The 13,948-nt window shown below is 39.6% G+C and overlaps 2 protein-coding genes across 2 annotated transcripts in view; both read left to right on the top strand.

Moving 5' to 3' along the window:
• Positions 1 to 570: 570 nt before the first annotated feature.
• Positions 571 to 6,600, top strand: myoz1a (myozenin 1a). The gene is made up of 6 exons (XM_026941996.3): positions 571 to 765; positions 2,191 to 2,287; positions 3,704 to 3,891; positions 3,984 to 4,257; positions 4,557 to 4,740; positions 5,608 to 6,600. The coding sequence occupies exons 2-6, from the start codon at positions 2,200 to 2,202 to the stop codon at positions 5,840 to 5,842; spliced, it is 969 nt and encodes a 322-aa protein (XP_026797797.2). The 5' UTR covers positions 571 to 765; positions 2,191 to 2,199; the 3' UTR covers positions 5,843 to 6,600.
• Positions 6,601 to 8,094: 1,494 nt separating this feature from the next.
• usp54a (ubiquitin specific peptidase 54a) overlaps positions 8,095 to 13,948 on the top strand; it is a 67,509-nt gene continuing 61,655 nt past the window's right edge. The window contains exon 1 of the mRNA XM_034302776.2: positions 8,095 to 8,413. The gene's annotated coding sequence lies outside the window, so the exon portion shown is untranslated. The remainder of the gene's footprint in view (positions 8,414 to 13,948) is intronic.

Genomic DNA, 13,948 nt, shown 5'->3' with positions numbered 1-13,948 from the left:
ATGTTTAGTTAGCGTGCACTATCCTGGTTGTTTATTGTCCTGTGGATTTATTGTACACTTTTGCACTTGCCTCACACTGGCGTGTATTTGCACTCCAGGTAGTCCTGTGTACCGTGATCCTGCATCGTTGCATCTTGCACCATAGCTCTGAAGAAACGTTATTTTGTTCCAGTGTATACAAGTTATATAGATGAATGACAATAAGACCGATTTGACTTGACTGATGTTGTGACTGTGAATAATGGAGTAATGGGCAGAGTTAGAAATGCAGACAAACAAAAACACTATTAACATATTTAGAGAACATGTGGTCACAGGTCAATGGCCTGCTTTATGGATGTGAAAAGGTGAAAATCATTCCTGGGGAAAAAGAAAATAAATGCTGGAGGAAACAAGACAAATGCCACCTTCAATATTTGGAGCAGTCCTTGCTCTGACAGACTATTTGATAACTACACACTCTCTCTCTCTCCTGCTATATTTAGAGCATGAAGCATCTGCAAGAAAGATATTAGCCTCTTGATATGACCATCAACGCTTGCAGCCTGAGACCCCCCTCCATCCCCTACTCTGTCATACACTCCACATCTTCCTCCCCCCTCTACGATTTGCTATCCAAGTCCTGACTGGATTTTGCACTCCCCAGGATCTTGGTCCAGCCACAGGTCAGCGACACCCTGGGATTTATAAACTTTTGATTGAATCTGAATCAGAAGTTTGCCTCTTTCTCTTGAGACCACTTCTGTACAGGAGTTTAAAACTCAGGTGAGTGTATCACAGTGTGTGGGCTCTGCCTTTGCATGCACCGTTTAATAGTTTATCAGCTGCAAAGATTATATTAAACCATAAAACCAATAGTACTCCTTGTGAAAGCGTATCATGATTAGAGACAGCCATGCCGTGTTCGATATGTATGCTAAAACTTATTAAGTTTTCATTGCCAACCTTAGGAAAGGATTCATATCAGATTTTGGTTCCATGTTTAAAGGCACAGGCAGTGAGAGAGGGAATGTGCTGAGCTGCCCTCTACATTGCCCGGCTGTTGATTTTATATGGAGTGTAAAGCCTGGAATATCCAGCTGGGGCAACTTGAGCTGAGTGGTGCACAGGTTGCCAGTGTTTTACAAGAACACCAAGAGCTTTCCCATATCCCCCAGCTTAGACTCGAACACGTTTGCCCACCTTTTATATCAGAATTTGCCACCACTGTAGAATTAGATAAGTATTTTTGCATTTGAGTTTGTGAGAGACTGAAATCCGTCGTCACATCTGTGACGCCACCACTCACCGCTAAAAGGTCTTCAAAATGGCATTTAAAAATAGCTGGAGTAGATTGAATTACAGACAAGTGAATGCAATGTTTGCTATTAGCAGAGTCTTGAGGTGGCCGAGATACTGTATGTTACATGAATTTAAATTGTTATATAATTTTAAAAAATATGTATAAGATTCACAGAAATAGAACTATGCCCCATGCAAGACGCAAGACGAAACTCCCAATATACAACCATAAACGTGTGGGTGCAGATATTATATGTGAGACTTTCATTCTTCTACACAAAAAGACCAATCAAACTGAAAGCAGTGGGGGGGGGTTATACATTTCCTTTCTCAGGCTTCAGGGTGGAATCTGTGGAATGTGAGGTCATATACACACAGACATGACGTGTGTCCAACACCCTGCACTGCTGCGGTAATACTACTACAGCAGCACTGTAGTCACCAGATGGTGCAGCACTCCTTATTAACTACTAAAGAACTTTTTTCTTACGGTGGCTTGTGTGAGACTTGGAGACGAGCTGAGATCAACTTGATCAGACTTTTCTTGTTTTTTCGCAACACAGGAAACCAGGACAAAAACAAAATACATTTATTCTATGAGTGTTTAAGTTTTTGATGTAATCTGAGAGATGGTAACATTGTGTATCACTTTAGGCAAATAGACTAGTGTAAGGTAAAGCCTGGTGCTTTTATCATAAAGTTTTACATTGACTCAGATTTCACAAGCTGATAGTGCATGAATATTGTGTCATATAAAACACTACTAGTTCCACCATATATAATATCAAATTGAGGGAAACAATTCTCAGTAATTAACTCCTAAGACAATATTATTAAACATTAAACTGTGTATTGCCTACTTAACAATTACATTCTATCTTACCCTTTTCATTTGGTCTGTTTCCCCAGTTTGGAGTCATGCCTCTCGCTGGAACACCTGCCCCTCCCAACAAGAGGAAAAAAACTACTAAAATCATCACTGACCTGTCACATATCACTCAGAATGGTGAGGCTCCTACAGACATCATCTCTGACTATAATGCACACTGAGCAACATTCAAGTGTGTAACATTCATGCAACAGAGCCACATATTATTTCAAATGTAATTTCACATAGTATAAAGCTTGGGAAAGTATTAACACTCAACATTACAGTAATGTACAATAGTAATGATGCATTCTTAATTTGAATCTACAGTGAGTAATATTGAGGTGAGTGGAAACACACTTTCATGTGGTATCCCTTTGAAAGGTTTTTAATATAGTGCATGTTTGTTCAGCTCACCTCATTTGTGAAACACTCACTGTGAGAGCCGATATGGTGAACAGAGCACAACGCACAGAATGTATTTAACCACAGGGCCTTTGATTCTGTGGCAAGTCAGACAGCAAGTCTCTCCATGACTAAACATTCAGGTCAAACTGGGAGACCAAACAAAGATGTATTTATAATAATGTTAGTTTGTTGGAAACACTCAAAGTTTCAGCTCTTGTCACTGAGGTTCTGCATGGCTTTACCATATTTGTCCTAATGAGGCAAAGATTGCCACCCAGACAAACACTTAGCCTGCAGAATTCACAGCAGAAATGGCAGCTGTCTTTTTAATTATCACAGAAGTGCCTCTCCGATCCACATAGGGGCTTTACTCCTGCCAAAAATACTTTAAACAAGATCCACTGGGAAGTTAAAATAATATATAAAAAAATATTTTTTCTCTTTCTCTACCTTGTTACAATATATTCCTATTATGAATACAGAGAAAAAAAAGTGCACATGGGATTACCTTTTCACTGAAGCATTTATCAGTGTTTCATTATTTGTTAGGTGTCTGTTTTGTGTTTGCGCTTGAGCGAAATCATTTTAGGTGATGGAATGTTAGATGTTGTGCCTGATGAATCAGTAGATAGATTACAGTAGATTACTGCTCTCAGTTTCCTATCCTAATTTGCAGTTCAATCATGTATGAACCAGTTTTAGATCAGTGATGTGTAAATGACTAAAAACTGGAAGGTCCTGCTTACCTACATATCATGTTGCTTCCTTTGTATGACACTGAATCCTAGTTGATGCTTTTCCAGGAAAGTTCATATACAGGGCAAAAAAAGGAACCATATAAGATCAAATGTGTGAACAAGCTTTAAGCAGGTCATGTGAGTTTGCTGAACGTGGCAGGGATAAAAAACTGGTTATACAAATAGTCAGCTGATCACAGAGGCTATGACAATGACTATCAATTTAATTTGAATTGCAATGATTGGACATGTTGATTACTTTAACATCTAACATCCTATATAGTAAATACCTTTAGAACATCGCAGTGGTTGAGAGATTTTAAAAAACAGGGCATGCTCAATATTAGCTATATGCAGATTAGGCAAAGAATTATGGGATATAACTACTCATCTCTCTCTGCTCCCCCAGAGTATGAGTCAGAGCCTGAGGCCTCCGAGTTTGACTTGGGGACGAAGATCAGTACACCGAAAGATGTAATGCTGGAGGAACTGTCCCTGCTCAAAAACAAGGGCTCCAAGATGTTCAAAATGAGGCAGCTGCGTGTGGAGAAGTTCATCTACGAGAACAACCCTGACGTCTTCAACAGTGAATCTATGGTGAGAATAACCATGCTCCACAGAGTACACACTATGAACTGAATGCATTCATTTGTACCCCTTGTTTACTTGTCTGTGATCTCTTCTCCCAGGATAACTTCCAGAAGTTTGTCCCTGGCATTGGGGGCCAAATGGTGGATGTTGGTGGACGTCTTGTAGGTGGACGTCTTGTTGGTGGACAGATAGTTGGTGGACAGATAGTTGGTGGACAGATAGTTGGTGGAGGTGGGTATGCACCTGTGCCTCCTCCCAAACCAGGAAGCCGGGGTACAGGGGCAGGAAGCGGAGTTGGTGCAGGAGGAACAGCTGGTGGAGTGGGCGCAGGGGCAGGCGAGAGTGCTGGCTCATCAGCTGATGGCTCACAGAGTGAGTAGTAGAGAAGAATCCAGATGGTGGCCTCCATACACCAGCCAGATCAGTTATACTCACTTCACTTCCACTCTCAATATACGGCTACAGGTTCTATCTGAATAATGTAGGCGACATTAGTGTACTTGCCTAAGGCCACAGCTCATTCTGTACTGAACGCTTACACACTTGATTCATTTGAGAAAACAATAAATTGCAGTAGCTCCATATTTCTGCTTTGCAGTATTTATTATCTAGGGCAGTAACCTGACGTCTTTTGAAGGCTTCTGTTTTTATCTGGTTGAATATCTCCACAGGTGCAGAAAGCACTAAGGCTGCTGCTTTAGCAAAAGAGAAGAAAAGAAAGGAACATACAAAGACATATGTATCACCCTGGGAAAAGGCCATGAAGGGCAATGAAGAGCTTATATCTACTATGAAGCCATACATGCCAGGACCCTGTGCTCATGGAGACCTGCCAAAATACAAGAGTTTTAACAGGTGCCACGTTACATATCTGTTATTCACACTACCTGATAGGATCTCAAAATTGCTACTGATGACAATATTTTCAAACAGATTTAATTAGTAGGGATTTTCACCAAGACAAGTCATGACGACTGACGAATGTTAGGTATGTTTATAGAGCTTTTCATTAATAACAAAAATTGTCTGTGAGAATTTAACTTCTTGTAAAAATCATTCTGCGCTCAAATAAAACTTTCGACATGGGAAGGCATATTAGTGATAGAAATTTTGGCTTTTTTCCAGTGAGTGAGAACATTTAGCTCAGTTCAACAGTAAGAGCCAATTCTTTCGGCTCCCACATGATTCATTTCCGTTTTTTTTTTTTTTTCTTCCAAAACCAGCCAAAGTTTTTGGTCTTTGCCTACTGATAATTTAAATTGTTCAATAACATCTCTCAAGTCAACTTGTTTTTGTGAATGACATATCCATATGTTTGTGGGAAATATGGAGGCTAGCTAATGACTGAGGCTAATGAATTAGCTGGCTAGCACAGAGCCATTAAGTCAGTGTAAATAAAGAACATAAGAGCAGTAGAAACAAGACAGAACTGTAGGGTATATCATCATTTCCCTCAGATGTCTTGGTAAATTAAAAGAAAAGACTTTGTTTGAGTAATATTTCACTGCAAATACATTTAGCATTGAGGTAAACCAAACTTTCAGGGATTCCAGCATACTAAGAAATGTTTTTTTTTTTTTAATTGTCACAACTTAACTCAAATGTAAACACTTTCTTCTGAATACCAGAAGAGTGTAATCATCTTATAAAAAAAGTGGAACATATCCTCATTTGAAGGTAGCATCACACTTTTTTTTCATCTTACCCATTCTCCCCCATTAGGACGGCTGTGCCCTTTGGTGGCTTTGAGAAAGCTGCTCAGCTGATGACCTTCCAGCTGCCGGATATCGAGGCAGCAGTAGAGGTGCGGGAGCCTGCAGTGGTGTACCACCATGACGTACACTCAAGACCTTCCTTTAACCGCACTCCCATTGGCTGGGTGGGCAGCGGAGACACAAGCAACATCCACCTGCAGATTGATACCATGCCATTCGATGGGGAGACTGACGAGCTGTGAGGAGTGAACATCATAATCCTTCAAAAAGCTAACTCTATATTCACTTCCCCATATCTGCTTTGCATTGCCTCTAAACCACCTGTTCTCTATTTCTTTCTTTCTTTCTCTCACTCTCCCTCTTTCTCTCTCTCTCTCTCGCTCTCTCTCTCTCACACACAGTGCTTCCATATGTCATTTCAATACAATATATTTTTAATATATGCTTCAACATCAGTGGATCACTGTGTGTGAAATCAGCCCTGATCCATGTGACCATGTGTCCTGATCCATCCACTGTTCAAAGTGTGATACGTGGTTGTGAGACTGAAAATTTCTGTAAAGAAAATGTACAAACAGCCAACAAACTTATTATGGCTACAATCAAACTGAGTCCTAGAGTCTTAATGTACTAATTTGACCTATATCTCTTGACCGTCTGTGTCTTTACATACAAAATCCTGCTATGCACATGTGCTCTAATGAGATTTATGTGTGGATACGTGAGTAGCCAAATTATCACTGGAGAGCTCTAGTACAGAACATCCACTACTAAATTGTTGTTAGTTAGCACCTGATATTCACTGGAACTTGAGGAAAGTATTTACTTTTAAAGCTGTTTAATTAAGTGAAAGACATCTTGGTTGTTGTTGATGATGATGATGATGATGATGATGATAATGTGAGTATGCAACCTGTTTGCCTACTGTTGTTTGGCATGTTGATATAATGAATTATAAGAGTTTAACATGACCCCTACTTAATAAATATTTGATAGCTGATGATTGTCACTTTGTCTTTTTCTGTTCTTTCTGCCACAGAAAAAGGTTTAAAAAAAAATAATGGAAAAAATAGGTATGCTATAATAGGTTCCATTTTCTATTCTAATTATTATTATTATTATTATTATTATTATTATTATTATTATTATTACTGTTTTAAATAATAGTTGTGATAAATGTAGTGTATAATAGAATAGCTTTATTGTCACTCTACAAGTACAGTAAAATTGGATTTTGCTTCTCTTGGTGTCCAGATGCTTATATACAAAAATAATGCAATATATGCAGAATCACAGTCTATGAACTTAACAGGTATACATTTACATGTGTGCAAAGTTGCAAAATAAGGAATAAATGCAATACACATCAGCATAGCAGGTGTTAGTTCATATGCTGCATACTGTATACTGCTTAATGTATAAATTCAAAATATTTAAAAAAAAAACCCTCTAAAAAGCAACATGCACCACAAGATGCATTCTCTTTTACAGCCCATAAGGAGTTTCAGTATCCTATCATGTTTCAGAGTATGTTTTCATTTGAGCATAGGTTTGGTTCACAGCTCCAGGGTTCCCTAGTTTAATCCTGAGCTGTGGAGTTTCAAATAGTTTCCCAGTGACCATGTGGGTTTCTCTAGTTTTCTCTCATTTCCCACAGACATGCCAGTAAGTGGGCTACACTAAATTGCTCGTATGTGTGCATGAGTGTGTGCATGAGTGTGTGCATGGTGCCCTGCAATGGACTGGCATACCATCCAGAGTGTATTCTCCTGCCTTGTGCCCATTGTCACTGGGATAGCGTCCGGATCCACCGCAACCCTGACCATGATAAAGCAGTTACTTAAGATGAATAAATGAAAGAAGCTGATAAAGATAAAATATTGTAAATGTTCATGATGGGATATAATGCCAGATTATGGGTAGTTAGGAATTAAGCTTTTTGTTTGTTTGTTTTAAAATAAAGCACGTTTTATATAAAATTGGGAAATAGATTATTATGTACAAAAAGACATACTTACTAGCAAAACGAATAGCGAAAAGTACAAAGCAAGAAGTTGCCATTCACAGACCACTGATACAAATGCTGTTTTAGATCTAATGGGCTTTTCAAAATGCTTATTGTGAAGAGGGTGGGGTCAACTGTGAAATCATTATATTTACACATAAATATTTATATATACACTAAAGTCCAAGTAAACTAAGCAACACACTTCTCTGCCTGTGTGATGGTAGAATAATATACACTGCAGAGTATATCACTTATGGAGAAAATTAACTAGCAGGCCCGGATTTGTCGCACTGTAGCTACCTGAATGAGTCTCGCGAGAGTTGTTCGCACAGTCACCACCTGAGTGAGTATCGCGAGATTTTGGTTACCTAGGCTGCAGCACACACACACAGTGACGCCGGAGGATGTGTAAAGACTGCGTGGCGAGCCAAACAACAAGGGAACGGAACGACACCGACTCGAACCAGGCAAGCAAACTAAACAAAAAAATAAACAAAAAAACACCTTACTGTTAACACTTATTCACGCTGCTTTTGTCAGAAATTCTGTGTTTGTTTCTGGTTTGAAGTTCAGATGTAGCGTCATGCGCGCGCGCACATACACACACACACATGTGCTGGTCTTAAAGAATGAGTGACGTTTGCTGGTTACGTTCCATGCCGCGCGCTAACCTACTCCACAGTATGAAAGTACGTTACCATAGATTACTATAAGGTTACCATAGTTACCTAGGAGGCGTAGCATAACGGCATACTGTATAGTACGGTAGTGCGCATGTTGTGACGGAGCTGCTGTTTCGTGCAATGTGAGTAAAAGATGCTTTGCTTAGTTTTAAATGTGTCTTTTTTTGTCAAAGCGTTGAGTGAAATAGTTCATTGTCCAGATGAACAGCGTATTGCATGGAAGAGAGTTCATGTGCATGAAGGAGAAAATCTGGAAACACGTTAAACGCAGATCGTAAAGCTGCTGACGAAGCTGCTCGGTGCTCAGCTAGCAGCTAACAGCACTGCGCATCCACTTCACACTACATTACTGGAGCTGGAGCTGGAGCGCGAGCTGAGTCTTTTGTTCCAGTCAGGATGTTTTACCTGATCACTGCTTGACATGCCCCGTGAAGTTCAGTGTGCATCAGGAATGCTGCAGGTATCTGCAGATATGCTGCTGTTAGAGGTGAGCGCCTCTACTACAGCCTGTGTGCTCTCTACATGAACCCATAGTTCCCTTTTCAGCATTTTCTTTCATTGCTGTAGTAGATCCGTTTACTCCTGTACTGGTCCCTTCAGAAATCAGTGTGATCCATGGTTCTCAATGCATGTCCTGAAGAACCACATAACTGGCTGTTCTATACTCTTTTAACCTCACGAATGGACTGTTAATCAGCTGCTGGACATGTGCAGATAACATATTTTCCATCCATCCATCCATCCATCCATCCAATTTTTTCTGCTTATCTGTCCTGGTCGTGGGGGCAGCAGTCTAAACAGAGATGCCCAGACCTCCATCTCTCTAGCCAGCTCCTCCAGGGATTCTCAGGTGCTCCCAGGCCAGACAAGAGATATAATCTCTCCATCTAGTCTTTGGACTGCCCTGGGGTCTTCTCCCCATTGGACATGCCCAGAACACCTCCCCAGAGAGGCGTCCAGGAGGCATTCTGGCCAGATGCCCGAACCACCTCAACTGGCTCCTTTCGAACCAGGGGAGCAGCGACTTTACTTTGAACTCCCCCCGAATGTCCGAGCTCCTCACCCTATCTCTAAGGCTGAGCCAAGACCATATCACCATATGACATCTGTTGCTCTGTCAAGTATGGTTTATGCAGGCCTGCTGTGCGTATTGCCCAGGCTAGGGGCAAACCATTTTAAAAAGGGCCCCTAGGGATATAACTCAATCTAATGCAATACTCAGTATTTCTTTAGGAACTTTGCCATACGTTTCCTTGAGTTAACCTCTTCTTTTTTCCTTTTTCTTTTCTTTTTTGTGCACCAGGCTTGTGTGTCATCTTAGCAAACGTGTGAATGAAAGTAATAGCCAGAGACCCCCTACATATGGAAAAAGGTCTGTAATTAGCCACAATGGTTTCAGTGGGTGTGGAAACTCATACTGCAAAAACAAAGTAGGCCAAAACCATTTTCCAAAATAGGGGACATATGAGGGAGTTACAGGGTGGCACAGCGGCACAGCAGGGTAGCGTTACTGCCTCACAACTCCAGGGTCCTGGTTTCAATCCGGAGTTTAGGTTACTGTCCGTGTGGTGTTTCGCATGTTCTCCCTGTGTTCATACGAACTCCACTCTGGCTTCTCCAGTTTCCTCCAACTGTCCAAAAACATGGAATTAGGAGGATTATGCTAAGTTGCCCCTAGCTGTGAAATGCTGCCCTGCGATAGTCTGGTTTCCCATGAATGCTCCCACCATATGCCCATTGTAACTGAGATGGGCTCTGGATCCACCGTGACCCTGACAAAGATAAAGTGATTATTGAAAAAAAGAGAGATGAGTTACAAATGATGCATATGTCAACATTTTTTACCATCATAGTTTGATTAAATTAATTTCAAATGGTTTTATCTGCATATCTGTGGACTACTAAACCTCTTCTGGTCCCCCAGGACAGCGTCCTTGCTTGTCTCTCCATGATGGCAGGGTAGGGTTTATCATTCATTCATTCATTCATTCATTCATTTAATCATCCAATCATTCGTTCACCCATTCACTCATTCATCTTCAATAACTGCTTTTTCCTGGTCAGGGTTGTGGTGGATACGGATACTATCCCGGGAACACTGCGTGTGAAGCAGGAATACACCTTGGATGGATGCCAGTCCATCATAGGACACCATGCATACACACATTCTCACACTTAGGGGGCATTTTAGAGTCACCAGTGCACCTACTGCTATGTTTTTGGTGATAAGAGGAAACCTGAGAACCCCAGAGGAAACCCACACAGACATGGGGAGAACATGCACACACAGTAACCCAAGCTCGGGATTGAGACGTGGACCCTGGAGCTGTAAGGCTTCAGCGCTACCTGCTATGCCACCACGCTACCTCATGTCGATAATATTTCAGAGAAATGAGTTTTTGTGTCCAAGGTGATTATTAATCTGCTAACACCTAAAATGATTAAATAGCCAAAGACAGTAAGCAATAAATCTAACTAGTTTCAGTTCACTTTTGATTTGTGATATTATCACTATATTATATTTTAAAAATTAGTAATTGGTTACTGGTACCTGTTGTTACTGTGTGGCATGTTAACTAAACGTAAGCAGCATTACTTTTAGGAACTGCTTCATTAGTCTGCATGTGGCATTACACAAAATACACACATATTGTCTTAATAATTGCTGGCCAGAATGCTGCCCTGATAGCAGTGATCACTCAATGCTGGCCCACACATAGGCTGGCACGTTCCTCTGGCCTGAATACTGCTGTGGAATAATGGTAATGAACTCGTCTGAATCTGACTGTCAGGACACAGCTACAACTCAGCCTCCATACGACTGTGTGTCAGACACTGTATGAAGCAGAACTTACAGCTTTGAGTTCGGAATTTAAACACAGCAGAAGCATTAACTGTCTTGGAGCTATTCTGGCAAACTGTTTCTGCTTGCAGTGGGGCCACATTTGGTCAACAGTTCCCTGATCATTGCCATAACAGACCATCATGTCCCTAAATTCAACCATATATGGTACAAAGTCTTAAATATCTTGACTTGGTACCTGCCTCGTAATAAATAAAACACAAGAGCGGTGGTAATGGTGCTTGAACTGTGTGTTAAATATCACTTTTTTTATGATTATGTGCACATGCCTACCGCTGAGTCGAGCGTGTTATTTGCAAAATGTGCAAAGATATTCCATGATCAGCACAAGGAAGCACTGAAATAGGCAAGTGTAGCTCAGTCGAATGTACAGAACAAACATACGTGTTGTCTCTCATCCTACAGATCACTTCCTTTTGAAGTGAGCCTCCCTTAAAGCAAATATGTGATCTATGCTTTAGAAACCGCAGGAAAATGTGGCCTGTATGACAGAACCGATTAGTAATAATAGGAGTGAACTTTATTCACCCAGTTCCACTAAATTCAGGAGTTCACCACTGAATCATATGACCTGGTTACATGAAGGGACACAATCATGTATCTCAGTGATTACACTGATGTACAATTATTAAACAGTAAGTGTTTGAGGGAATATGTTATAATGAATATAGTAGCTCTTCAGACATTGCTAATAGTCTGGCTTCTTTTCATGATTTAGGATTTTTTTAAATCTCTAATCTAATTATTTGGCTGAAATTTGCATGCCTGAAGGTCCAATACAATCTCAGTTCAAGCTATAATACTGGTTTCAAAGAACAGTATGTTTATTTTTTGTGCCATTACAGCTGATTATGCTAAGTGAAAAGGGTTTTTGATCTGCTAACCTCCATATGCACTTTCTAAGACAGAGAATTCTTATGCTACTCCATAAATCAATTTTTACCCTCCCTCGATTACATATATGACAAGATTCAGCAAAGCAGAAACATACAATAGCTAAGAAGGATTGACTTTGGGTTTTGGTTCAGTTTTTTATATGCTTTATATTTATATAATCGAAGTTCCTTGGTTAAATAGGTAGTGTAGATGATAATGAAATATACAGTTTTAGCTTTCTCCTAACCTCAGATGATGTTGATCAGCTAACACTTGTCTGGTGTGGGAAGTTTGCATTTTCAGTTTTGTGCTGAAGCTATGAGGCTCTTTGGAGCTGTTAAGTGTTGTAAGCTTTCAGCCGACGGTTGCACTGTGCGAACTGCATGTCTAAATCATCACACACTTGCCATATACAACATTGCTTGGCTCTGTAACACCTTTATAAATAAACAGCTTCATAGGATAGCTGAAGTGTGGAATATTAATGTTAATGAACATAAGGGCTCTGAAGTATTGTTTGCTTGATTGAGTATATGGCTGTATGGCTAATCATTTAACTCAAACTGGCATTCTGAATTAACTGTCAAATATTATAATTTATTTTAAAACTCCTGGTAAATATATAGCTTTATATCTGTAAGTTGATGATACATCAAAACCTTTATTTGTCGGATATTATTTAGCTCTGTACATCATACAGTGTATAAAACGATTAGGGAATAATCCATTTGAGATTTTTCTCTGAACAAGCAGAATAATTTACATGCCATACTATCAGTAAAACTTTCTCGTATACAAAAATCCTGAGAATGATGGAAATTCTGTCTTATCCAATGTCTCTTTTGGAATACATATCTGGAATATTGTGTGTACATAAGCCATGATGTAGTTGATTTATCATAAGCACAAATATGAACACACAGAAGAGCTGTTTTTGGCACAAATTAAGTGAGAATGAATTAAATGTAATTTCCTCCAGGCTCGTCTTTCCTCCTCTTGATGCCATCTCACAGTGAAAAGTAAAAGTGAGCTCTGGTATGCATGCTAAACTAGGGCACGGATTGTTATGTAAAAATCAGAGATGAATACATTAACATACTGATGGTCAGTACTTGTGGCCTTGTGTGCTAAGTTCTACTTTCAGGCCTTGGAGAGTTTCGGGAGGGGGTGGGAAGGTTACACAAAGACACTTTAGACTTTTTGTCATTTTACTCTTTATAGCATTATTTATATTGCAACGTTACTGAATTCTCGAATCTGATTGGTCAGAAGGTGTTAATTTTCTGTATTTGCAGCTCTGACAATATTTCCGGCTACAAGGCAAATCACAGGTTTATATTAATATCCTCTTTCTAATACGTTATCATTTCTATAGTGATGTTTCTATAGTAACATTTCTAATTCACAGGGAGTGGTATGGGGAACGCACAACACAGTCTAAGTCTAATGATAAATGAATGTTAAAAAGTGTTATTATTCAACAAAATGGTGAATGCTTTAAAGCTTTCTGTAACAGTCAGAGGTAAATCTGTTCCTTTAAATTTTCTGGTGAATAATCTTGTGGTTTCTTGGTAATAAGCAGCATTTTTTTTATTATTATTATTATTAACTTCAAGAGAAAATAAGTGAAGTACTGTTCACTGTTTATTGCTGTTGTCATGGAAGCGATGACTGGAAATCATTTCACAGACATCCCACAACATTAAATGTAACTATACACAGATAAAAAGTATGAGGTGTCCTTCTTCAATAAAGAGAAGTACAATTATAGAAAAATAGTTAATTTCAGCATCATACCACCCTGTCAGTGAATATTTTCCTATAACAGTACGCCTCCTCATGTTTTCTTCCTTATATATAATGTGTTGGGCATTGTAGTCATGTCCATCATTTAAGTTATGTAATTAATGCATCCATA

This window comes from Pangasianodon hypophthalmus, chromosome 3 (genome assembly GCF_027358585.1).
Source record: "Pangasianodon hypophthalmus isolate fPanHyp1 chromosome 3, fPanHyp1.pri, whole genome shotgun sequence".
Taxonomy (NCBI): Eukaryota; Metazoa; Chordata; class Actinopteri; order Siluriformes; family Pangasiidae; genus Pangasianodon; species Pangasianodon hypophthalmus.
The sequence above is the reverse complement of the archived record's forward strand: the minus strand, read 5'-3'. Positions and strand labels throughout refer to the sequence as shown.

What these genes read in the sequence shown, in the direction of transcription:
- myoz1a (XM_026941996.3), top strand. Translation starts at nt 2,200, where the DNA reads ATGCCTCTCGCTGGAACACCTGCCCCTCCCAACAAGAGGAAAAAAACT. An exon ending in ATCAGCTGATGGCTCACAGA is followed by an intron (nt 4,258 to 4,556) that starts GTGAGTAGTAGA and finishes ATATCTCCACAG; the next exon opens with GTGCAGAAAGCACTAAGGCT. An exon ending in AAATACAAGAGTTTTAACAG is followed by an intron (nt 4,741 to 5,607) that starts GTGCCACGTTAC and finishes CTCCCCCATTAG; the next exon opens with GACGGCTGTGCCCTTTGGTG.